Raw genomic sequence first — 24,924 nt, 5'->3', positions numbered from 1 at the left:
GAATAAAACGGGATCAGCGGAGCTTCAAATGCACTTGTTAATGGAGTTGGTTTGTGGTTTCATTTGCAGCTTAATGGGGACCATCTGCTCCCAACAAGCACCTTCCAAGAGCGGAGGGCAAACCACCGCTTGCATGGCAGCCGGGAAGGAAACAGAAGGAGGGCTTCGACTTGTGAATCCCTAAGGAAGATCCCTGCCATATCGGAGCCTCAAATCTTAGCAACGTTTTGACTTTCGACATTCAAAAGAGAGGACGTTCTAGGGTTTGAATCAGGCCTGGAATCGTGTTAGTGATTTATGAGCACATATATATATGAGCCAGCATGGCACAGTGGTTTGCGTGTTGGACTACAACTCTGGAGACCAAGGTTCAATTCCCAACTCGGCCATGAAACCTAGGTGACTTTGGGCATGTCACACTCTCTCAGCCTCAACGGAAGGTGATAGCCAACCTCCTCTGAACAAATCTTGCCAAGAAAGCCTCATGATCGATTCACCTTAGAGTCACCATAAGTTAGGAATGACTTGAAGGCGCACAACAACAAACTCCCTTTGGGAGACCATTTCCCTTCGCAGCCTAGACCAGTCACTTCATTTCGACATTACTTTCTTCCCTCCCCTTTCGGCCTGTCAATCCAATAAACAATAGCTATGGACCAAGAAAACTGGCATATGGAAAAACCAAACCAAACCTGAGAAGGGTACAAGAAGAAAGTAACTTCTGCACATCTTTTGTGCATTTTCTTTCCCCCTCCCCAATGGCCAATCCTCCTATATAGTAGCCACAGTGTGTATAGATCCTTACACTCCATCCATCCTGGGGGAAAATAATATATATTAACACAATTAATTCCTTAAGTTTCCAAGCAGAAAAACGAGGGAGGTAGGAAGTAAAGTGCATCTGGAAATTGAGAGGCGAGGGAGGGAAGAGATAGAAGGGGAAAGGATAAACCACAAGAACTGATTTCCTTCTGGACTTACTGAAAGAAATAGAAAAGTCCTTCTAAAAAGTGGATGCAGAAATTAAAGGAGCCAAGTGAAGTACGGAAGGAACTCGCCAACTCCAAGGGGTTGGGTTTAGGTTCAACACCTGGAATAACTCCTTTCAAGACTGAGCTAAAACAAAATGGATTCACTGCGTCATTGGCATGGGACCCATCAGCTGCCGCTGGAAAGGACATCTTACCCCTCTATCCTCTGCATCCCTCCACATCTCCTGTCTTTGGGGAGAAAGATGGTTCCCTTCACCTTTCCATATCTCCCAGGACTGGATAGGAAAGCTCAAGAGAAGTAACAGTGCCAACCTATTCTCCTTTGGTCAGACCTCCCCTGGAATATTGTGTCCAGTTCTGGTCATCACAGTTCAAGATGGATGCTGACCAGCTGGAGCGTTGTCCAGAGGCGGCCGACCAAAATGGTCGAAGATTTGGAAACCACCAACTCCTATGAGGAGCGGCTTAGACACCTGGCTAGGTTTAACTTGGAGAAGAGAAGGTTAAGAAGGGGCATGACAACCATGTTTAAATATTCAAAGGGATTTCATGTTGAGGATGGAGCAAGGAGTAGTCTGGGGAGTAAAGCTATCAAAATCCAGGACAGGATTCACTGCCCAACTAACATGGAGGCAACCACCCACCGCTATAAATTGGTCTAACAGATCCAGCGTTCCTACAGTACTCCAGTTGGCTGGGGATAAAATGCGGGAAAGGAAAGGGGGAGAAACAATTGGGGCGGGTTCCTTGGGCTCCATGGAACTATAGGACTGTCCCGTTGGGGAGGGGGATCTTGAATCCGCTTCTCAACAACACCAAGCAGATGCAGAGGCCCGCCATCATGGCGACCAGCAGCCCAGCGAGGGCTTTGAGGAAGGAAGTCCGGCTCCGTGTGAAGAAAGGGGGTCCCATGATGCTGAGGAGGGCAGTGCTCACAGTCAGGGTGTAAAGGATGGAGACCCCCGTGTTGAGGGCCACGATCTTGCCAAACTTGGCAAAGGGGGCGATGATGCAGAAGAAGAGAGGGACAGTGGCTATGACAGTGGTGACCGCGCTGGACACAATGGCCACACCAACGTGCCGGACGGCTTCGATTGTCCTCCATTGCCTGCTGGAACTGGGGTCCTGGAGGGTGGGAAGAAGAAGGCACTGGATATACAGGGTCCTATAGGATGAAGCTATTGGATTTATAGGGGGTTCATGATCCATGTTCCCTGCCACAGGTCTGTGTTTGCAACCCTATCATCAAGAATTGTATAGAACCTAGGAACATCAGTAATGGTCCAATATGGAGCCAGGCCATTAGTCCATCCTCACCAGGGGTATGGGAAGTGATATGCACACTATATACCCCATTTTGTGACCCTTCAAGTCTTCCAGAATATCCCCAAGCCTTTATTTCAGCTGAAAATTGGCCAAAAATGGTAACCAAAAAAAGGGATGTGCCCATTGATGGAGGAAACTAGCCCCTTGTGATGGTTGTCTAACTTAAGGCTTGTGTTGGTTTTATTGGTGTTCCAGATCTCAGGGTGGCGTACCGTAAAAGGAGAGGATCGATTTAAGAATCATGAAAACAAGAGAAGAGGTTGTAGAAACTTAATATTTTAGAAAGCTAATAACGTAATTTTGGGAAGGACCTGTCGTCTCACCTCCGCCAGGTGAAGAGGCAGGCTCTCTCCGGCCAGAAGGAAGCCTTCTACAAGATGGACGCAGTAGTCCACAGAGGAGCCAACCAGGATGGAGAGGGAAATGGCCTCCACGGCTCCCATCTCCCAGCCAGACCAGTACATGATAGTCACCACCAGACAGACGACTCCTAGGGAAGGAAGAGAGAAAGAGAGAGGGAATAGTTGGATCATGGCACTGGAAAGACCCTCAAGGGTCTTCTAGTTCAACCCCCTACAAAGCAGGAACACACAACTGAAGCACACGTGAAGAGACCTCTGAGGAAAGAGATGCCACCACCATCCAAGGCAGCGTCTTCCACTGTCAAACAGCTTTTACAGTCAAGACGTTCTTCCTAATGTTTAGGTGGACACTCTTTTCCTGCCATTTGAATCCACTGGTTCTCACTCTATTTATTTAATTTATTTCCCAGCTTTCTCTAATCTCTGGAGCAGCAGAAAACAAGTTCACTCCTTCTTCTATAGCACCTCCAGGTATTTACAAATGGCTGTCATAGCATCTCTCAGTCTCCTCTTCCCCAAACTAAGTTCAACTCTGGAGACCAGGATTCGATTCCCAGCGTAGCCACGAAACCCACTGGGTGACCTTTGGGCAAGTCACACTCTCTCAAGGGAAGACCATGGCAAACCTCCTCTGAGCAAATCTTGCCAAGAAAACCCCATGATAGGTTCCCTTTAGGGTTCCCACAAGTCAAAAATGTCTTGAATGCATGCAACAACAACAACAACAACAACAAACGTCTGTTGTACCTAGGATGGTGAGTAGCACAGGAACCAGCAGAAGGACATGAGTGGTGAAGAGGGCCACAGCAGCCACACAGATGACAAGGGACAGGATGAGGCCATAGAGGGCACTCTGGACACCTGGAATAATACAGAAGAGAAGTTTGGGTTTATTCATTTGTTTATTTTATACAATCATTTTTATGGCTGAAATGTGTTTGGAGAGGACTTGGAGACCAGGGTTGAGATCCTTGGTCAGCCGTGGAAACCCATAGTGTGACGTTGGGCAAGTCACACTCTCTCTGCCTTAAGACTATTGCAAACTCCCATCCCTTGAAAGTGGCCAGCAACAAAGAGTGAGACATGGGCATAGAAGCACTGCATGATGCCACATTTTGTTGGAGTCCTAATAGTTTCCCCTTCCTCCCTTGGTATGCCCATCGCAGGATGAAGACTCAGAGGAACCCAACACGCTCACCAATTATCTCCATGAAGATCTGTTTCCAGTGTTCACAGGTCTGGAAGCCCCGCCGCAACGCAGACCCTTTGGGAAACTGCCGGAGCTGTTCTTGGAGGAAGGTTTCCCATTTGAGATAGTCGGAGTAGGTCTGGAAGGACGACTTCCCCTTGTAGGTTGTCTGAAGCAGGAGACAGCGAGGGAGGATCAGAAAACAAACACAAGGAAGGACCTGTGAAATGGTCAAGCCCCTTTCTCCATCTCCGGCTTTAAAAACCCAGCAGTAAAACACCGACAAATTTGCTACCTTTTTCATGACACCCAAACATGTCATGAATACATGTATGGGCAACCCCTGGGAGACACACTGCAAGATCAAGGCAGTTTAGTGGACCTGGATAAGGAGTCCTCACCGACTCAAAAGCCATGGAGATCCACTGGACCTTGCCGTCCTTCAGCCCCACGGCTCCGTGGGAGAGCTGCCCCGGGAGGAGGTTTGGCTCCGGCAGGTTCTTACACTCTGGATGGAGCATCTGAAGGACGGAAGAGATACTATAACCTGGAAAGAGGGAAAGCATCTTTTTCATACAACCCAGAAGGCCTGAGAGTGTTTAGGGGAGATGGATTTAGGGGGACAAGGCCAGGGGGACACCCGCTCCCCAAAATACTCTTTCCTTAGCAGAAATACTGGCCTCATTCCCACTTACAGATAAATCAGTGTGCGACCTGAATCGATGGATCGATTCGACAGTGGAGTGTGGTTCCCACTACATTTGCCCCAATCGCATTTTCCCCCTCTAAAATAACCCACTTGTGGTTCACATTCATGCATGAATTGATTCAAAATGGACCCGCTCCAGCTTTGGCCGGAGGGCAAATTTAAGTCGATGCCAATCCGCATCTGGTTCACACTTGCGCGGAACGGATTTATCAAACAAGACGTGGGTTAAATGGGTCCAGCGCATGGCTCCCTTCTTGGAATTGCTTCAGCGATTCAGTTTAAGTGGGAATCAGAGTCATTTGAACTGGTTGAAACCGATTTGTGATCAGGTTTAAAAGGCAGTGGGAATGAGGCCCTATGGAGAACCAGTGACTTCCACTTAGCACAGCACAGCTCTCAGCCTGCATAAATTCATTTTTAAATGCCTGCATGCCAAGACCACCGACGTCACCCCTTAACATGTAACAGCGGGTTGCGAGAAGATGGTTGAACGAACCTGATGGCAAGCATTGAGCTCCTCCTGGCTTGACCAGCTCAGCGTTGCTGGCAATGGCCTTGCAGATCCGGCACAAGCTGCCAATCTCTTTGAAGAGGTCAAAGCCGTCATCGTAAATGACGCTGCCCTTTCACAAGGAGACACACACGGGAGGAGAGAAACGTATGAGACAATGGCATTGCACAAAGAAATACGCTACAGCGGCCATTCGCTGACCTCTGCGCCTACGTCAGAAATGCTACAGCTCCCGCAATGGCTGTTCCATGTGAAAGCAGTGGGAAATTGGAGAGGCGTCTGACTATGTTGCCGTAGCCAGACACAAAATGAGTACATCCTCCACTGAGATCCACTGGGCTATTCTACAAGCCTCAGTGCACCATGTACTGTATATATGCATAAGTCTAGAAATTGTAATCAAAAAACTGATTCAAAAAACCTGGGTCGACTTATCCATGGCTCAAAGCAAATACTGTACTTTAACCCTTATCAAAAAAGGAACCATGCCCTGGTGAAAGGTGAGCGCTTAATCTCTTCTCGGACCACCTCAAAGAAGCATTAACCCCCTCCACTATCTCATCCATCCAGCCTTTAGGACAGTGGTTCCCAACCTTTCTAATGCTGCGACCCTTTAATACAGTTCCTCATGTTGTGGCGACCCCCAACCATACAATTATTTTCATTGCTACATGCAAATATGTGTTTTCTGATGGTCTTAGGCGACCCCTGTGAAAGAGTCATTCGACCCCCAAAGGGTTCCCGACCCACAGTTTGGGAACCAGTGCTTTAGGATGAGCACCTTTGGGATATCAGCATGTGTCAGTTTGTATCTCTCTGCAAATTTAGCCCAAGCTGGTGCTTTCCGTCCTTAGCCCTCACCCCTCCGTGATCCACACAAAAAGGCATGTGTACCATGTCTCCAATCACGTGATTGTCCGTGCGCCGGGTGCGATTCACCCCGAGAACGCCAAACACCACAAACACCATGGCGCCTGTGTCAACCAGCGGCCGCACGGCTGGCTTTCCACAGCTGGTATTTCCACAAGGGTTGAATCCAGATGTGATCGACAACTTGGCTTTGGGGTTGGCTGCGGAAGAGAAGAAAAGGAAGAGCGGCTGCTGTTTCTCTTACTGACGCTGCTAAAATGCTTTGGGCTAGACAGAGGATGAGGGGGAAAGGGGCCTGGTTTTTATTTTTAACGTCGTTCTAAAAAGGAACTTCTTTGTCAGAGGCTTTGTTAACTGAGGCATGCCTGTCTTCCTTTAGCTTTTGGGTTACTGTCTTGCTGCATTAAGAAGGAATGAGATCAAGACAATAACAAAGCTCTGTCTGGATTTAAAATAATAAAGGATTTTCATTTAGGTAATAGCATGGTTTTCTCTTCTGGGTCGATATGACCTGAGCTTTGGGGGAGAGTTATTCAACTCCATTCGACTCAAGGCTGCACATATGCTATCTACGGATGAAAGTGCCTCTGCAGAAAATGCATTAGAAGGGGCTTGTTGAATGGCTCCCGATGGCTGACAACCGATTAAGTGCGCTCAACCTGCTCAGGGCCAGAGCTGGAGACTGGAGAAAATAAGCATTTTCTGCAATTGGGAAGACAGCCAGCAAAGGAGAAAAAAGGCGTCTTGTTGTCTGAGCAGATAGTTGGTAAATATGAGCCCCGAGGAAGAAGCCGGGGGCATGCTGTGGCTTTTGGGGGTCCAACTCTTGTAGTTTTTCCATTGCTTTGGGAGGACTGATACCTTTGCTTTTTTGGGGACTGATTTGTTGCTTCTAGAGGACCGACATAGTTACTTTAGGAAGGCAGAATCTGTTGCTTCTGGAGAACTGACTTTGGACTTTATCACACGGATAAAAGCATCCCAGGTTTCCTCAACCTTCTGTCGGGGTTAACCTCGAACGTCGTCTGAGAAAACAACCCGCAAATGAATGCGAGTTGTTTTCAGTTTAAATTTAGATTCTGAATGGGATTTGTTCCTTACGATAAACTCCTTTGTCACTTTTGGAAGACTAGCAATGCTGTTTTTGAAGGACGGACACTCTCCATTTTGGAGAAGCGACCCCTTTGCTTTTGGGGAAGGCAATGGCAAACCTCCTCTGAACAAATCTTGCTAAGAAACCCCATGATGGGTTCGCCATAAGTCAGAATCGACTTGAAGGCACAAAACAACAGCAACAACAACAACAGGAAAGTCATCTAGGACTCACGTCTCTCGCTCGGCACATACAAGAAGCCTTTGTTGGGACCATCCGGACTGGAGCTGAGGAGACAACCAGGAGGAGCCATGCAAACCCTGCCATGGTAAGGAGGCTTGTGCGACTGGGCAAAATATAACTTCCTGGAGAGAGAAAGAGAAATGGATGATCCTGAAAGCTTTGTTTCCTATGCAGACAATGCCATTTTCCATACAAAACAGTCATGTGTGCATTTCGTGTGGAATAAGTCCAGGACGGTCAAGATTGCCTTCTGTCCAAGCCTAGATATCCCCTCCAAATCTTGCAAGAGAAATGTGGACTAGCAGAGATATCCCCTCTAAATGTTGCAGGAAAAAAATGTGAAGAAGCATAGATATTGCCTCTAAAACTTGCAGACCCAGCCACAAGGGCTAACTACTTGCTTTCTATATATAAAATGGAGGCTTTCAATATCTATCTATCTATCTATCTATCTATCTATCTATCTATCTATCATTGCGAGTACTATTTCCAAGTAGTGTACCCCCATCCGAGCGCATATCTGACCCCGCTTCCTCACCGCGTGCGTTGCTGCTCCTTTGGAGCCACGTAGAAGCTGAAGTCGAATTTCCATCCTCTCTTGGCATCACAGGACAAGGTGGTCATCATCCACTTCTTGGGGCCCATCTGCTGGAGATGCCCTACTGTGGACATACAAGCGGTCAGCCTCTTGGTGAAGTTACCGTAAGGAACTCTATACACCTAAGCAATGGATTAATGAAAACAGATCACTTCACTACACGTTGTCCAGCGCCAGGGAAAACGGGGCATAAATAGAGATGTTAGCATTGCAAAACCTGCTCAAAACAGCAGCCGGAAGAGAAGAAGATGCGCAAACCCATCAGGATGTGATGCTGAAATTGCCCAGAAGATGAAGGCTTTCATGGCCGGCATCCATAGTTCTTTGTGGTTTTTTGGGGCTATGTGGAAGAGTTTATTCCTGATGTTTCTCCAGCATCTGTGGCTGGCATCTTCAGAGGATGCCATTCTCTGAAGATGCTAGCCACAGATGCTGGCAAAACGTCAGGAATAAAGTCTTCCAGAACATGGCCACAGAGCCCGAAAAACCCACAAAAAACTTCAGAAGAGTCTCATGAGACTTGAAAACTCTTTCTAACCCAGCCCCTTTCAGCCTCGAGTCTATTGGAATGCAAAGCCCCATCATCCCCAGCCACTATCCACTATGGATGAGGAGGACTCTAGTCAAAAATGTTGGAGAGGGGGACAGATTGAGAAAGTCCATCGATTCTGCAAAAGGGCTGATCATCTCTTCCATCCCACACCAATTTAAGAGTTACAACAATGGGGACATTATGCATGGCCTTTTTAAAAACCTCTGGGGAGGATTGGGAACTACTCTGGGAACTCACCTGGAAGGAAGGGACTTCTCCATCTCCGGTGGAGACCATTTGCCATGGTGCTGGGACGCTGGCGTTAAGGGAGAACCTGTAGACCACTGGCCTGCTTCTGCCTTTAGACTTGAAGATGTAGACCGTTCCCTGGGGGTCTGGAGAACAGGACACTGTCAGGTGAATGGGAAGGATGAGGACCCTCCACTGAAGGAGAGTCCACCACTTTCCAAGGTAGACCTTTCCATGGTCAACCAGACCTTCTCATCAGAAACCTGGACTGGAATTTAATCTGGGGGAGGTGTCTATGAATTCATTCAACCCAAAACAATCTGTATCGCCAAATTGGGGTCCAACCACAACTTTGTGACTGGTGTACTCCTCAAATCATGTGGGGGGACATCCAACTTCATCCAAGCCCAATCTTTGTGAATTCAGATCCCAACTAAACCTTGTAATCTGGGAACATCCCTATTTTATGGAGTGCTAAGTGGAATCATGTTTGGATTGCATATATCTTGGGGGCCAAAGCAGAGGGGTATATAGCAAATATACAAATATACAATGAGAGCGTGCTCATGAATTCACCTTGAATGGCTCCTCCATCCCCGGCAGTGCTCCCTCGACTTCCCCATGCCATTCCGGACCCCCGTTTCCTCTTCTCTAAAGAGGTGCGGATGTTATTCTGCAGATTGCGGGGTTTTTCCTGAAACAATCCTGTCGCACAAGGTTAGTCAGGGACAAAAGGATATCCAGGATCAAGAGAAGTACAAGGCTGATGCGTTCTTGCTTACAAAGAAGAATATGTACCAGGAGGACAACACATCCTCGGTCAAAAAACCATTCCGGGGACATATGATTTGGTGTTTTTGTAAACTCCTTAAGACAACAGACTGGTATTGGTTATCTTAGAGGGCATCAAGTCTTTACAAAGCCACCTGGAAGTCATTTTATGAAAGCGGCGGCAAGAATTATTCACATATAAACACGCCAGCTCAGTCTGATCCTGCATTGCTCCATAGAACTGGCACTTTCCTACACTGCCCCAGCTATTGGGTTTGGGCTAACTCACCTGAGCAGGTAATGCAAGAGATGCCCTCCGCGCTCAGGTTGTACTTGAGGTCCAGCAACACTTGGATGTTGGTGTCGGGCCTGAAGAGTAGCGGGGCACGGCTGGCTGGGTGGAGGCGGCTGGCGAAGAAGATGGAGAGGATGAGAACCGAGAGAAACAGCCCTGGAACAAGAAAGGGGGCAAGGAGTGAGACCAGGTTATAAGACCAGGTATGGGACAATACAGAGGCCATGCTAAGAAGGGTCTTCCCTCGCTTCTAAATCTGCAGGCATGATGAGGAAGGAAGAAATTGGATGCGCAAGTTTGGATCCCAACCGGTAGGAAAGGGAGGCAACTCATAGAGGCAGGTCTAGGCTTGGAGGGAGAAATAAATGAGGATGCACTCCCAGATGCAGTGTATCCATCTTTCCCTTCTGCTTGGAGCCTAGACCAGCCCCATTGTAGGTCCCTTGCAGAGCTTGAAGCTTCTGATCTAGGCTTGGAGGAAGAAATAAATGAGGGTATGCTCTCAGATGGGATGCACTTTTCTTTCGCTGCAGAGCCTAGCTAATAAATAGCACCATTGATGGTCCCTTGCAGAGCTTGAAGCTGCTGGTCTAGGCTTGGAGAAGAAAGAAAGGAGGTATGATTCTAGATGGAGTGCACTGTTCTTTCCTTTCCCCACAGAGCTTCAACAAGCCCCATTAAAAAACCAGAAGCAATGGTGGCCCATCTCAGCTGCTGGGATGAAAGTTTTGGAGAGAGAGAGAAACAAAGGTGTTGAGAATGACTCCCATTATCCCCTTAAAAAAATGAGCTGTGTCTATGCATGCATGCACCACTCACGGGATCATGGCCTATGCAATCTTGGTGTGGCAAAGACGTAAATGACGAAGGCTTACCGACGATCACCCATTTGCTCTTCACAGCCGACCAGAGCACCCAGCCCTGCAGGAGGTCTTGGAGGTGACCGATTAAGTGTCCATGGCTGCCGTCCTTTGCATGGATCTGGAGGTTGTCTGGCAACACGGAGACCAAGGGGACGTCCCCCATTTCCAAAGCCACTGGCAAGAAAAGAAAGAGAAGTGTGCTGAGCTGAAGGGCTCTCTCTCACAAAAGCCAAGTGAATAGGCAGCAGAACAAAGGGAGTCCTTCTATGGACAAACAGACCGAGCGGCCACATCTATCGCTGTATCTCCAGGCATCGGTTCTCTTAGCGGATGAATGGGAATCATTTGGAACAATTATCCAGCACACAAGGATTGCTCCCTCCTTATTTTCAACAGCTTTCCCCCAGCCTAGCAATTCCCTTCCTGACCTTGCCTTTAAAAAGGAAAAGGAAAAGAACAAGGCCAAGTTTTCAAACGGCTGGTGCGGGAATTAAAACCCATTGCCTTGTTGTGAAACACACACAATGGCTGTCAATCGGTTCCTCTTATTATAAGGGGCAGGGAATTCAAATGGCCTTGCAACAACCGTGTGCAACGTTTAGCTTTGGATTTCTCAATCCGTGATAAAAGTAGGACGGGACTGTTTTGCACGACGACGTCAACAGCAAGAAAATGTCGCAGCAGGCCATGGTTCCAGTGACTATGGCGGCATCCGCACGGCAGAAATAATGCAGTTCGACACCACTTTAACTGCTGTAGTTCAATACTATGGAATCTGGAAATACTATCTATGCGCTTTAATCTTTCTTTAATGCTGAAAACTAGACCCAGTGTGAGAAACTCCTATGTCTAAAACAGTGAGGTTCCACTTGTGAATAAAAACTTTAAAATGGCCATGATAGGAAGATGATAAGCTGTGGGTCCCTCATTTTCCGTATCTCATGCCCCCCCATGCGCTGAAGGGGACCAAGGGATCATCTTCACTGGCCACTTCTTAAACCATAAAGAGACCCTTGACCCTCATTTTACCATTTTGACATTAAAAAACTCTCCCCCTTGACTTCATTAGCATTGCAGACATGCGCTCCGGCGCGCGCATGGCACTACCTCCCATGCCCTGTTGACCCATGGGGGTCCCGGAGGAAATTGTCATCCTGTCTCCTATTATTCTAGGCAAGCAGCGAAAGAATCCATTTCCATAAATTACCATGCGCGGCAGGGAAGGCATATCAACGAGGTGAGATGCTTGTGGCGGACGTTTCATGCACCTCAGGCTGTCTGTTGAGAGGCATTGACCTCCCAGCGTTAAAAGGAGGGGCATTCTGCAGGAGGATTTGCAAGGTGGTCCCCCAAAAAGTAGTTGGCTATTCTGAGAATTGTAGACCAAAAAGTAACATTTCCAAAGGTAAGGGAGAAACAAAAGGACAAATAGGAAAGATGAGCGTCTCCGACCAACCTGGTTCCTCTTCCACATTCAATAAGGGGATGTCATCATCCAGATAAGGCAGGGTCCCTCTGTTTTCACTGGCTGCCTCCGCCGAGATCAACAGACCATCGGAGACATGCAAGGTATCCTTCTTGGTGCATTTCTGACTGCAGCTGTGGCAAGAAGAGGAACGGATGCCAAGTGAGTCTCTCCAGGCACCAAGATAGCCATAGAATCATAGAATCATAGAATCATAGAATCGTAGAGTTGGAAGAGACCACAAGGGCCATCCAGTCCAACCCCATTCTGCCATGCAGGAAATCCAAATCAAAGCATCCCTGACAGATGGCCATCCAGCCTCTGTTTAAAGACCTCCAAGGAAGGAGACTCTATCACCTTCCGAGGAAGTGCATTCCACTGCCGAACAGCCCTTACTGTCAGGAAGTTCCTCCTAATGTTCAGGTGGAATCTCTTTTCCTGTAGCTTGCATCCATTGTTCCGGGTCCTGTTCTCTGGAGCAGCAGAAAACAAGCTTGCTCCCGCCTCAATATGACAACCTTTCAAATATTTAAACAGGGCTATCATATCACCTCTTAACCTTCTTTTCTCCAGGCTAAACATCCCCAGCTCCCTAAGTCGTTCCTCATAGGGCATGGTTTCCAGACCCTTCACCATTTTTGTCGCCCTCCTTTGGACACACTCCAGTTTCTCAATGTCCTTTCTGAATTGTGGCGCCCAGAACTGGACACAATATTCTAGGTGGGGCCTGACCAGAGCAGAATATGAAATGAAATGAAATTTTATTTATATACCGCCGTTCCTATGATCACGGCGGTTTACAACAGGTAAAATACAATACAATACAATTTACAATACAATTTACAAGCAGCATAAAAAGCATGTACTACAATACAGCAATAAATCACAATACAGCAATAAATCCATCCTATACAATCAAATACTAAGGCAATCTAAAAATACATTAGATAGTATACAGCAGCGAAAAAAAAGACAGGACGTATCCCAATCAATCCCTAATGAGAAAAAAATAACTAAGCCCCTCTCTATCTCCCTCCCTCTAAAGAGACCCCAACAACAGGCACTCCGCCCTGATGGTATAGGCGGCGGACAGAGTCCCCTAGGCCACCCCTGCCCAGATGGAGAAGGGCAACGGCAGCATCCTCTTTGGGGGGAGCCGGCGGGCCAGCTTTTGTAGGGGCCGCTCCCACCAGCCCCGCCCCCTGGAGAAACGCCGCGGCGGCGGTGGGCAAAGTCCTCTGGGCCGCCCTGCCCAGATGGAAAAGGGCGACGGCGGCGGCACTATTACTTCTCTTGATCTAGACACTATACTTCTATTGATGCAGCCTAAAATAGCAATCCCCCGCCCCGATTTTTGCACAAAACCAACATTTTAGCACGGATGACAGGACTTTTCCTGCAAAACTGGTGCCTGGTTATTTCATTGGATGGGGGGAAAAATGCAAGTGTGCCACAAATTCTTATTTACGGCTAGAACTTCAAAACGCTTCCGGTTCTTCACTGACTCCAAGTGAAATCCAGTTAGCCCAATCTAAGTGACTATAGCCACCTGTTTAGCTGCAGGGTTAAATCCAATCGTCCCAAATAGAATGAAGCTGTTGAATCAGAGAAGCCTCTTTCATCCACCTACAAATTTCTATGTCCTCGAATGCAACTTTACGGTCAGCATCTAGAGGTTGAACATAGAATCACAGTGGAGGACTTACAAATGCCTAGAGAAGTGTTTTCTCTAGGAATCTCTAGGTCCTCCAGTGTGGCTCTATGGCCAACTTCCAGCAGAGTTATGCTGGAGGACCTAGAGATTTCTAGAGGTAATATTTTAATCAAAGACGCAAATAATAAAATCCATAAACATCAAAGCTGCAAATGTGGAAAGAAGACTATATATATGAAGTCAACTGCATAGGCCTCACCTAGCCTGGCAGGCGTTCTCCATAGGGGAAAGGTAGAGAGACCAGATCCCAAGAGCCGCAGGCATTGTGAAAAGGACGGCAACCCAGCAACAAGAAACGATCAGCGACATGAAGAGCCCAAAGTCATGGACAGCTGGAATCTGTGGATAAAATAGGAAAGAGGATTTGGGGAAAGCCATCATGGGATGGAGGCGGGCCGCTCCAACATCAGCAGGGTAGCAAATCTGCTTCTGTGTTTAGTCTGAACTAAAATGCCAACTATTTGAGCATCTTAACTCAGGGGTCTGAGTGTGTTTCGACACCGGCAAAAGAGAAAAGGCTCACCTGCGAGAAAATGTTGGCCGCGTAAGCTGCAGCGGTGGTCAAGGAAGTAAAGAAGGTGGCTTTCCCAGCGGTTTGAATGGTGTGGATCATCCGAAGGTTCAGATCTTTCAAGTGGGTGGCCTGCCGGTAGGTGTTGATGAAGACAAAGACGTCATCCACACCTGAAATGGCACAGAAAAGGGGACACTGTTGGGAAACTTATAAGATTTAAGTGCATTGGAAGAGAAGGTTAAGCGGGTCCTAGTCTCTGGAGCAGCAGAAAACAAGCTTGTTCTCTCCTCAATATAGCATCCCTTCAAATATTTAAACAGGGCTATCATATCACCTCTTAACCTTCTCTTCTCCAGGCTAAACATCCCTAGCTCCATAAGTCGTTCCTCATAGGGCTCCATGGTTTCCAGACCCTTCACCATTTTAGTCACTCTCCTTTGGATGCTGGCCACTATCGATGCTGGCCATGAAAGCCTTCGACTTCACATCAGGAAGAACCTCCTGAAGGTAAGAGATGCTTAACAGTAGAAGATTCTCACTTGGAGAGTGATGGAGTCTCCTTCTTTGGAGGTTTTCAAACAGAGTCTGGATGGCCATCGATTGGGAATGCTTTGGTTGTGTCTTCCCGCATGGCAGGGGGTTGAACCAGATGGCTTCTGGGGTCTCTTCCAACTCTATGAATCTATCCTTCTTTGTAGGTTTTCAAACAGAGGCTATAAGGCCATCTATCAAGGGTGCTTTGATCGCATGGCAGAAGGGGATTGGGCTGCATGTTCCTTGGGGTTTCTTCCAACTCTAGGATTCTCTGACTCTATCAAAGCGGCTTTATTCCAGGTCAGACCTTTCTTCCCTTGATCTACCGCAGAGTCCTGTATCTCTCCCCAGGAGATTTTTGAAAAACTGACATGAGAAGAAGGTATATCCTGCAAGGACAGCTTTGTGAGAGATGGCGGCATTATAACTTAATTAACTAAAAGTAGTTTATACACATTCTCCCCTCCTCTGATATATAACCCAGCACGGCTCTCCGTAAAAAATTCATCTGCAACGAAATTACCAGAAAACAATTACAGAGAGCCGTAAAAGCACTTAATGAAAGGCATGTAATGAGTTACGGAGTAATACCAGCGACGTTTCTAATGCTGGCAGAAGTAATTAAAAAGCACGGGGCAATTAAAGTCAAAAAAGTTCTTGCTTGTCGATCGCAGGTTCAGCGGTGCGGAAATCCTGTCTTAACAGTAAGCCCAATGAGTTAGGTCTGCTAGAATTTTGTAAGTTCTTCAATGTTGTTTTGTGTCGCCTCGTCCTTTAGCTCCTTTGCTATATGCGCTTAAATTTTACCCTTGATTTATCCATGGGCCATAGCAAAATCCATCATTTTGGCCCCAAAACTTTGTTCCAAGACTTATACATGAGGTCGAGTATATATTCTACTCCAAAGTAGAGAGGGAATTTGAAGCCTGGTCTCTGGAGTCATACTAATTCAATGCTCAAACCACTATACTACAGTGGCAATACTGGCATTTTCCACCCAAGGAATAAGCCACATTGGACTCAGTGAGACTTGTTTCTGAACATACAAGCCTAGGGTGATACGGAAAACTGGATAAGTTAAAGCAACCTACCAATCCCTACGATGACAAAAGCCGCTACTCCGTTCAGGATCCCTAGGTATTGGATCCCGAACACCACGTGGTACAAGAAGAGGGCCACAAGGCAGCTGAGGCCGATGCTAGCGATCCCAAAGAAAGACAGGAACACTGGAGGAAAAAGAGGGAGAGAAAGTGTGGACAAGAAAATTACCCTATTGTGCAGAAGTCCCAAACTTTTCATCGGCCCAGGACTATTCTTGAAAGGGTTTCTCAACACCAGGGAGGAAAAGAATTGGACCATTTTTTGACTTGAAAATGTTATACCAAGTGCCTGAGAAGTACTGACTCAGGAGTGGACTTTGTGCTATATTTTTAGAGCGTTTAAGCGCATGCCTCTGCTTCCACGCAGTCGGCGTCTTTGCAAATGGATGCAGACGCTACGAAATGTCAATAAGCCATGGGCATGCATCAAAAGGAACCAAATCCCTAGCAAACGCCACACCCTTGGAACTACCTGCGGCTTTAAGGAAGAGGAGGTTAAGCCCAATATGGTTGTATTATTTTTAGTAGTAGTATTATTATTAACATCAACTCACCTGAGCAAGAAGCAAGGATGTAGACCAGCACCGCGATGCAGCTGCTGCTAATGAAAGCCAGCAACATGTCGTTGTTGAAGGTCTTCCGGACTTCGTAGTCAAACAAATCCGTCCCGCCGTAAAGCACTTGGACTTTGCTAGCAGGGAACGTGGGATGAAAAGTTAGGATGGCAATAATGGTTGTATTTATTTACACCCCCCAGTTTGGGACGCAAGGTTACAACAGAGTTTTCAGAAGCATAGGGTGCATCTAAAACAGTGGTTCCCAAACTCTGGCCTTCCAGGGGGTTTTTTGGACTTCAGCCGCCAGAAACCCAGACTATTGGCCAAGATGGTTGAGGCTCCTAGAGCTGAAGTCCAAAACACCTGGAGGACCAGAGTTTGGGAATCACTGATCTACACAGTAGAAGTAATGTCTGCTCATATTCATTGGGATCCATTGGGATCAATCGGGTCTACAAACTTGAGTCCCAGCATCTGGCTTCTCTTCCTAACCTCCAACGGATGGAATTGGCAGACTTCTGTCCTTTTCCTTCATTGAAAATCATGTGTGTCACCTGCAGTAGCCAAAATCCAATTGCTGGCCCCAGTTAGAGTAAACCTATTGACTCAATGGCATTTGCATTAATGCTGACTTGCCATTCAGCCATTGATTCAAAGGGTTGACACTACTTGGGGTGCATCTACCTTGTAGAAATGACACAGTTAGACACCGCTTTAACGGCCATGGCTCCATCCGGCAGAATCCTGGGGTGCATTGCATGGTGAGGCACCAGCTTTCTTTGGCAGAGATGGCTAAAGACTGGTATAACTACAGATCCCATTCCATAGGATGGAGCTACAAAGCGGCATCAATTGGCCTTACTTCTGCATTCCTCCAGATGCCCACAATCCCTTCATTGTTTGGTGGTTTCCTATCTTTTCTGTGGGTTTTTCCCATCTAGAAGCTTAAGAGATCTCTCCCTAGTCTTTGTTACTGGCTACGCAAGATACAGCTGGTATTTTTGGTTCGACTCTTTTGCCTTCCACCACTGGAATATGTGCCTTGATCTGATCCTTGGGTTGGAAAAGGCCCCCCACATTTGGATTGGAGGAAACTACAGAGCCCGGTTTCCTTCTCACTCTCGACAGATGGGTCAATGCTAGGAAATCTCTTTAAGCGTCAGCAAATTCTGACGGCTCTTCTCCCAAGAGCCACAGGATTAGATTCTCTGCAAGAGAAAAGAGCAACTGCAGAGAGAAAGGAAGAGACTCTCTCCCCGAAAACTTTCCTCTAGAGCTTAAGTTTGCTCCATCCTAAAGGCAGCAATTCCGCCCGGAATCCTAATCATCCTTTTATTATATTAAAAGCAGCACAAAAGTGGGTTATAAAAGCAAGCGGATTCGGAGGGCTCAGCAGCCTACATTGAGAGCTGAGAGAGATGCCCAGGCTCTTTTGCAAGGAGCGAAAAAAGCGAGGCTCCAAGCAAAGCTAATCCAAGATAATTAAAAGTAGAAAGACAATAAAGCTGGCACAGGAAAAGAATAGTCTCCGGCGAGATTCGCGAGTTCTGCCAATCTTCGTTGGCACACGCTGCAAGACTTTTGAAACACGAGGCTCAGAATTTGGTTGCAATATCAGTCTGTCTCCTGGAGTGGGTCCTTTCCTGAGCTTCCATGTCAGAGGGGTGCAAATCCGCTCCAGGTTTTCCATTGCTTTAAAGGGATTTCCCCAAAATGCAGGAACTTCAAGGTACTGAACAATAAGATGCTTTAAATGAGTTCTCTATGGTGCTGAAATTCAGCATCTTGGATAGCTCTTTTAAAGCACAAAGAAGCAGAAAAGACAGGTTGATCCTCCTGCATCCAAAACGCTCCAAAATTGTATCTGGCACTTAGTCTGTATGAACCACACACTTTTGGGCACAAAAAATGGCATTTTCTATGCCAGAAACAGCACAGAGAGACACAAATATTCGGTTCCCATCTTGAATTTTGACACAGTGGGGAATGGGAAATAGGTGGGTAAGATAAATCTCCCTTTCCCCCTTTTGTTGTTATGTGCCGTCAAGTCATTCCCAACTTATGGCAGCCGTAAGGTAACCATGTCATGGGGTTTTCTTGGCAAGATTTGTTCAGAGGAGCTTTGCCATGGCCTTCCCGAGGCTGAGAATGTGTGACTTGCCCAAAGTCGCTCAATGGGTTTCTCGGCTGAGCCAGGAATCGACTATCGCCCCCAGAGTCATAGTCCAACACTCAAACCTAGAGGGACTCTACCTAGAAATGCAAAAAAGTGAGGTCTAGACATGGTTCTGCAAAGAAGGGGAATCCTGCTCCTACTCACCTGGTAGACTGCTTGGCCAAGAGGGTCACGTAAGTCACCACGAAATTTTGGAACTTCTGACGCTGTTCTTCCCAGCGGTCTTCGATGGAGTAGTAGCTGGGCAAAGGGGCCCCGAAGAGAATCTCGCTGCGCAAGAGGGAGCTGCGCATGTTTTCCGCCGACAAGGCTTCGTCGACGTACCAGTAGAACTCAGGGTGGGTCATGGCCAGCTCTAGGGAACCTAGAGGCAGGTAGACAACCCAGTGGTTTGGGAACGGCCTCCAGCTCATTGGATGGCACCTTCATTCCTTCCCTTCCACCCACACATAACACAACATCCATCACAGCAAGTCATGAGAAGAACCCCATTAATTTCAGAGCAATGCTTTACATACATATATTTATCTTATCGGTATTCTGCATTTGGTGTCTGTCTCATCCTGAGAGTCCTCTCCTTGGAATGGAGAAGTGGGAACCTAGGCATCCTACTCACCTCGAATGTCAGCCAGATCTTGCCCCAGGCCATCGTAGTAAATTTTCCCACCTCTTTCGGTGGGGAAGAAGTAAGTCATGAGGGAACTGGGAGGGGAGCAATATGAGTAAGAACCCAACGGAAGGTCTTTGAGGACCTCATGAGGCTTCCAACAAAATTCCCGGAAATGAGGGTGGTCCATGATCCTGCGCTCGATCTCATGGATTGTGACCAGGCGCTCGGAGGTGAAGATGTTGTTGTCCGTATCGCCCCGAGCGAGGAAAATGAGCTCAATGCGCCAATGCGCATGAGTCTGAGTGTTGGCGCTCACGACGGCGTTGGCGTATTCCCAATGGGACGGAGTGCTCCGAGGCTGGCGGGAGGTTTGGTTGGTTGAACCCGGCTGGACTTGAGGAGAGGAACTAGTCCTGTTTTGATCCAGGCTACGTTTCCGCCTCGCCTCCCGAGTGCCGCCCAACCAGGAGGCATTGTGGTGGAGATGCTGGAGATGCTCGAAAATCAATCTCTGCAAGGTCTCCGAATTGAAGTCCGCCAAGTCCCGCCGGCTACGGCCCCACGAGCCAAACTGGGTCTTCAGGGCCAAGGCGAGGGAGTCGAAACGCCGGGAGGACTCATGGTTGCGGATCTCAAAGGCGTTGTAGGAGATATCGATGTCCAAAGCGGGATAATGCAGGAACATCACAATGGCTAGGGCGGCTGGAATGGCGCAACCCAAGAAGAGGATGAGGCTGGCAGAGTAGGGGTTGGTAAAAACCCAGCCCACCACGTTCCAAAAACTAGAGGTTTGCACGGCCGTGGTTGGCGTGGTCCGTGGCCGGGAATTCCACTGGCATTTGCCACACAACTGGGTCCCTTTGGTTCTCTTGCAGGGGCCAAAGGCAGCCTCTTCCTCCTCATTGAGCCAAATGTCCTGCAACAAGGGATCATCCTCAGCATCCATCCTGAACACCTGTATGGACAGGGAAGAGAAAAGAGCACAGGCTGAAAAGCTAGAACCATCATCATCATCACTGTCACCATCACCACCACCATCTTCATCATTGTGTTTACATTTGGCCCTCCAAATTTGTGGCTGTGACATTTGCTGATAGCCTTTAGAGCTGAAGAGAGTGGTATAAATACCATAATAAATAATAAATAAAATTTGCAGATATGATTATTCACAGATTTTTATTAATATAGCCTCTCTAGGATACGTTCCCAGACTGAGCGAAAATCGTGGACAATGGTGAATGCTATATGCTTCCACCACGGTGACTCTACTATGGTCAACCTCTGGCATCCTGCAAATGGTAAGAAAGCGGTCAAAGTCTTCCAACAGATTTTAATTTTGTGGATTTGGGATGTTATTTGTCATGTTTATAGTGGGGTTTTTTCCAGCACAGGCTTGCATTCGCCCATTCTCAGCATCTCTTCTGTGTGTGCGTTTTCCTCTTACAAAAAGGCTTGGACGGAAACATCCTACAGAGAGCAAGCACAGATTAGATGGCTAATAGCCTCATCAAGAATAATCTTCTCCCCCAAAGCTAATGATCTTTATTAATAACAGGGGAGATAGAGAAACAGCAGACAGGGGCCGTGTCAAAAGTGACACGCGATATACATAAATAACCTTCCCAAAGCTTTCAACGTTCCCCCCCCCCTGCAAATTAAGAAGTGTTTTCGAATCACGATTGGCACGTCTCCCAGGACCAAAGTGGATGTGACATTTGCAGTTGGATATCTTGCAATTTCTAAGACGTCAAATAGCATGGTCCGGAGAAGTCGTTTTTTAAAAGAAGAATGAACTGCCATGGTACCAACTCCGGCCTCCAAAGTAATTGTCTCGTTGTGTTTTAGCTTTGGTATTTTGTGGGTTTGTCAACAATGTTTTCTTTAATTGTTGTAACCATAAGTGGTTCAAGCTGTGTGCAGAGAACATATGAAGACTAAGGAGGAGGAGGAGTGAAGATAGGAGGAAGGAATATCAACCATCTAAGGTATGCAGATGATACAATATTACTAGCGGGAAACATCATAGGCTTGGAACAATTACTAGGGAAGGTCAAAGGCAAAAATGGAAAGGCAGGGGGTTTGCCATGGCCATCCTCTGAGGCTGAGAGAATGGGACTTGACCAAAGTCACCCAATGGGTTTACACACCCAAGCTGGGATTCGAACCCTGGTCTCCGGAGACCTGGTCCAACATTCAACACCGTTACGCCACGCCGGCTCCTACGAGCCGTATACAATCATTAAAAAGCACACACAAGTTAAAAATAAAGCATGAGTGTGTGCATACACAGACACTCAACTATGGCTTTCCCCTTTGGAAAGGGAGCCGTGCCGCTCCTGGCTCTTCCTTTTCCAGCTCGTTTTTGGAAGGAATGCCTTGCACCACTCCTCCAAATCTTAAGAATCCTTCCTCCAGAAGCATCTCTGGGACGGTCTTCATGCCGGTGAGGTTATTTTTTTAATTTACGGCCCTTCCTTCCAGCCTGTCTGGCTTGGAGCGCTTTCACGAAATGAAATACGCCAAGGCTCTTCCTCCCCTTTCTCATTAAGGCTAGATCTTTCCCTTCCCAGGCTCTCCGTATTTTATAACCTCATTATTTATTTTCCTAGCTGGAACGCATACCCGAGAAGTACAAGGATCACGGCTAGCTCCCTTTCTTCCCCGGCTGCCTTGGAGCCATCTTCCCACAAGGCAGAAGGCGTTGTGCTTCAGAAACGGCGAAGAACCCATTTGGCACAAAGGAACCACTGGCTCCCATGTCAGTGGGGCAGCAGATCCATGCCACGTATTGGGTAGCTCTAAAGGAATGCACTGAGGAATCAGACTGAGCACCTTGGGGGTGTTGTGTTGTGCGCCTTCAAGTCGTTTCTGACTTATGACAACTCTAAGGTGACTATAGTAGGGTCTTCTTGGCACGTTTCTTCCAAGGAGGTTTGGCCTTGCCTTCCCCTATGGCTGAGAGAGTGTGACTTGCCCAAGGTCACCCAATGGGTTTCATGGCTGAGCTGGGAATCAAACCCTGGTCTCCAGGGTCATAGTACAACACTCAGACCACTACGCCATGCACCTTGGGGAACTCTGTTGAAAGCTGGGCTCAAACCTAGCATGCATTGACTCTCTATGCTCCTATTGATGCAGCCTAGAATCGCATTGGCTTTCTTAGCTGCTGCATCACACAGTTGACTCATGCTTGGCTTGGGGTCTAGTAGGACTCCCAGATCCTTTTCACATGTACTTCATTGCAGGAAAGCCTTGGAAGTTTTCTCAAATGAAGAGTCTTCTCTTTGTCAAACATACAGGATCCTGGTGGTCATCTATTAAGAAGTAGTGCACCTATTGCATTTGTGAGTCCTACTTTGCAAAATGGGTTCATATAATCACCCGCATGTCTGGAGCCAAGAGGGATGTAGAGCTCAGTGGTTAAACCCTGGCAGCTCAGTAGTTAGCTTTGCATGCAGACAGTACCAGAAAGTACCAGATTCGGTCCACTGTATCTCTCTGTAGGGATGGGAATGGGAAAGGTACCCAAGTAACAATTCTTTAACATCCCTAATGATGGTGCATTTGTCTCCAACGGCAAACATCCGCCCAGCTCTAACCAGTACACCAAACTATCTTTCCATGCCTACCGTGAGAACTCAGTCCTGTGGCAACCTCCAGACTGGAAAACTGGAAGCGAATCTCCAACAACCATCCCAAGCCTTCCTTCCTGCAAAGCAAAACCTGCTATCTTTCCCCATAGCAATTTCCGCCCCGACGAGGCTCTCTTTTGTAGCTTGACCCTGAGAGTCACAAGCAATTTCCAAACGCAGCCAAGCACCAATTTGAAACTTCACCTTTCGCAAGGGCTCCACTTTCCGCAGAACTACAAATACGAGGCGAGGCCGGAGCCTCCGCCGCGAGTGGCGGCGAAGAACACAGGGCTCCTAAACAGGCCAGATTAGCAAATACGTATCATAGAGCTTCCAAATACATATATTTATTTGTATACGGTATTTATAGAAAACACCCAAACAGTGCTGTTTTCAGGCAGAACATGGATCCCAGAAATATGCCATAAAACTGACAATGATGTAATAAAATTGGTATTTATAGGACTAGCACACCAGATGTTGCAGCTATATGAGATCTTTAAGTCTCTCGCTCTCTCAGAAAATTTCTTTACTCAGCTCTTAATGGACCATCTCTGCTTATTACTGGTTGTGGTTGTGGTTGTTGTAGGCCTCCAAGTCGTTTCCGATTTATGACGAACCTAAGGAGAATGTCTATCTCATCCAATCCATCCATCTGATCCAATCTACCCATCCCATCATCTTAGCATCTCACCCAATCCATCCATCCATCATCCATCTCACACAATCCTCCATCCATCCATCTATCCATCCCTCCATCCATCCGATCATCTAATCCATCTGTCTTGGGTCCAGTACTGTAAAATCGCGATCTTGTCCTCTATGCGCAGGCGCAAACACATTAATCCGCAATAAAAAGCCGATCGGTATGTACTCATGTGCTGAATTCATTCACATTCGCACTGCTTTCTCTTTTGGATGCATACTGTTTTCACCTTTGCATGTGATGAGCTAGTGCATAATTTCGCGCATTTTCGAATTGGCCTCACTTTCTTTTCTTTCGGGGCGGTGATGCTTTCCTCCCGCGTGAAAAAGTCCATGGTTAGTTTGAACGAGGAGAGGAGAGTTTGCATGCAGGAAATCCCTATCTATCTACAGAAGGGGAAAGGGAATGCAAAAACCTTCCAAGAAATCTTCATCAATGCAAAAAAGGAAACTGGATTGCAATGGCCTCCCCATGTGGAAGCGTGGTCTATCTGCTTGGCGGATGTGGGAAAGGAAGCAAGAGACCAAGCTAAGATGGATCACAGGTTATTTTATTTCTGTTTGCATCTGCTCCTACACACTTTTGAGCTTGCAAAAGTCGCACCCTGAGTTGCTCGAGTGCCTCTCCTGCGCCAGCCTTGCAGGCTCCTAGGAGGCTTTAAATAAACCCCCTCGCTTTCTCCTCTCTCTGGCAAAAATTGACTAAGTCATCATCCCCACAGCCTTGTTGAAATCTCCAAGGCTGATTGGAATAATAGCTTCATTAGTTGTTTTTAAGGCTCAGCGCGGAGCCAGGGAAAAGCAACTCGCCCCCCTCTGTCCCTTGCAGATACACCGACAAACACAGAGCCAGACCCATTTCTTTCTCACAGCCCTGGAAAGCAGCTGAAGTCAACCAACATAGTCTCCTTGTGCAAAGAACCAGTGACACACAGCAGTGGTGGCAAACACACAAAGTTGATGCTTTTGCAATGACTTTTCCCCTCCCCGCATCCTTGCACACTCTCCACGGTTCATCTAACCTACATCCCTACATTAATTCTGAATGCAAGCACAGCCACACACAAAAAATGGTTTGAATTTAAATTCCTGGTGCAAAATGGTGGCAGGTCTGGAAAACCACCAAACCCTCTGAAGAACGGCTTAGGGAGCTGGATTTGTTCAGTCTGGGGAAGAGGAGGTTAAGAAGTGACATGATGGCCGTGATTAAATATTGGAAGGAATGTCACATTGAGGATGGAGCAAGCTTGTTTTCTGTTGCCCCAGAGCATAGGACCCGGAACAACGGATGCAAACTACAGGAAAAGAGATTCC

The 24,924-nt window shown here is 47.3% G+C and overlaps 1 protein-coding gene across 1 annotated transcript; it reads right to left on the bottom strand.

The window, feature by feature from the left end:
- Window positions 1-606: 606 nt before the first annotated feature.
- On the bottom strand, window positions 607-20,222 carry DISP3 (dispatched RND transporter family member 3). The gene is made up of 20 exons (XM_089534128.1): window positions 19,280-20,222; window positions 18,808-19,027; window positions 16,485-16,621; window positions 15,922-16,056; window positions 14,306-14,466; window positions 13,982-14,121; window positions 12,060-12,202; window positions 10,616-10,777; window positions 9,735-9,896; window positions 9,251-9,379; window positions 8,684-8,820; window positions 7,834-8,015; window positions 7,287-7,417; window positions 5,984-6,159; window positions 5,075-5,201; window positions 4,271-4,416; window positions 3,879-4,038; window positions 3,428-3,541; window positions 2,642-2,808; window positions 607-2,117 (listed from the first exon to the last, which is right to left on the bottom strand). Exons 1-20 carry the CDS (start codon window positions 20,217-20,219, stop codon window positions 1,755-1,757), a joined length of 4,032 nt encoding a protein of 1,343 aa, XP_089390254.1. The 5' UTR covers window positions 20,220-20,222; the 3' UTR covers window positions 607-1,754.
- Window positions 20,223-24,924: the final 4,702 nt, after the last annotated feature.

Source organism: Sceloporus occidentalis, unplaced genomic scaffold, assembly GCF_023333645.1.
Source record: "Sceloporus occidentalis isolate IW3139 unplaced genomic scaffold, rSceOcc1.0.p SCAF_8, whole genome shotgun sequence".
In the NCBI taxonomy this organism is placed as follows: Eukaryota; Metazoa; Chordata; class Lepidosauria; order Squamata; family Phrynosomatidae; genus Sceloporus; species Sceloporus occidentalis.
Note: the sequence above shows the minus strand (reverse complement) of the source record. Positions and strands in the feature narration are given on the sequence as shown.

Bases quoted from the DNA above. Each gene is read 5' to 3' on its own strand.
- DISP3 (XM_089534128.1), bottom strand. From the start codon at position 20,219: ATGGATGCTGAGGATGATCCCTTGTTGCAGGACATTTGGCTCAATGAG. The intron at 16,057-16,484 runs GTGAGTTGATGT...TTTTTCCTCCAG, and splicing joins CATCCTTGCTTCTTGCTCAG to TGTTCCTGTCTTTCTTTGGG. The intron at 3,542-3,878 runs GTGAGCGTGTTG...GTATTATTCCAG, and splicing joins GATCTTCATGGAGATAATTG to GTGTCCAGAGTGCCCTCTAT.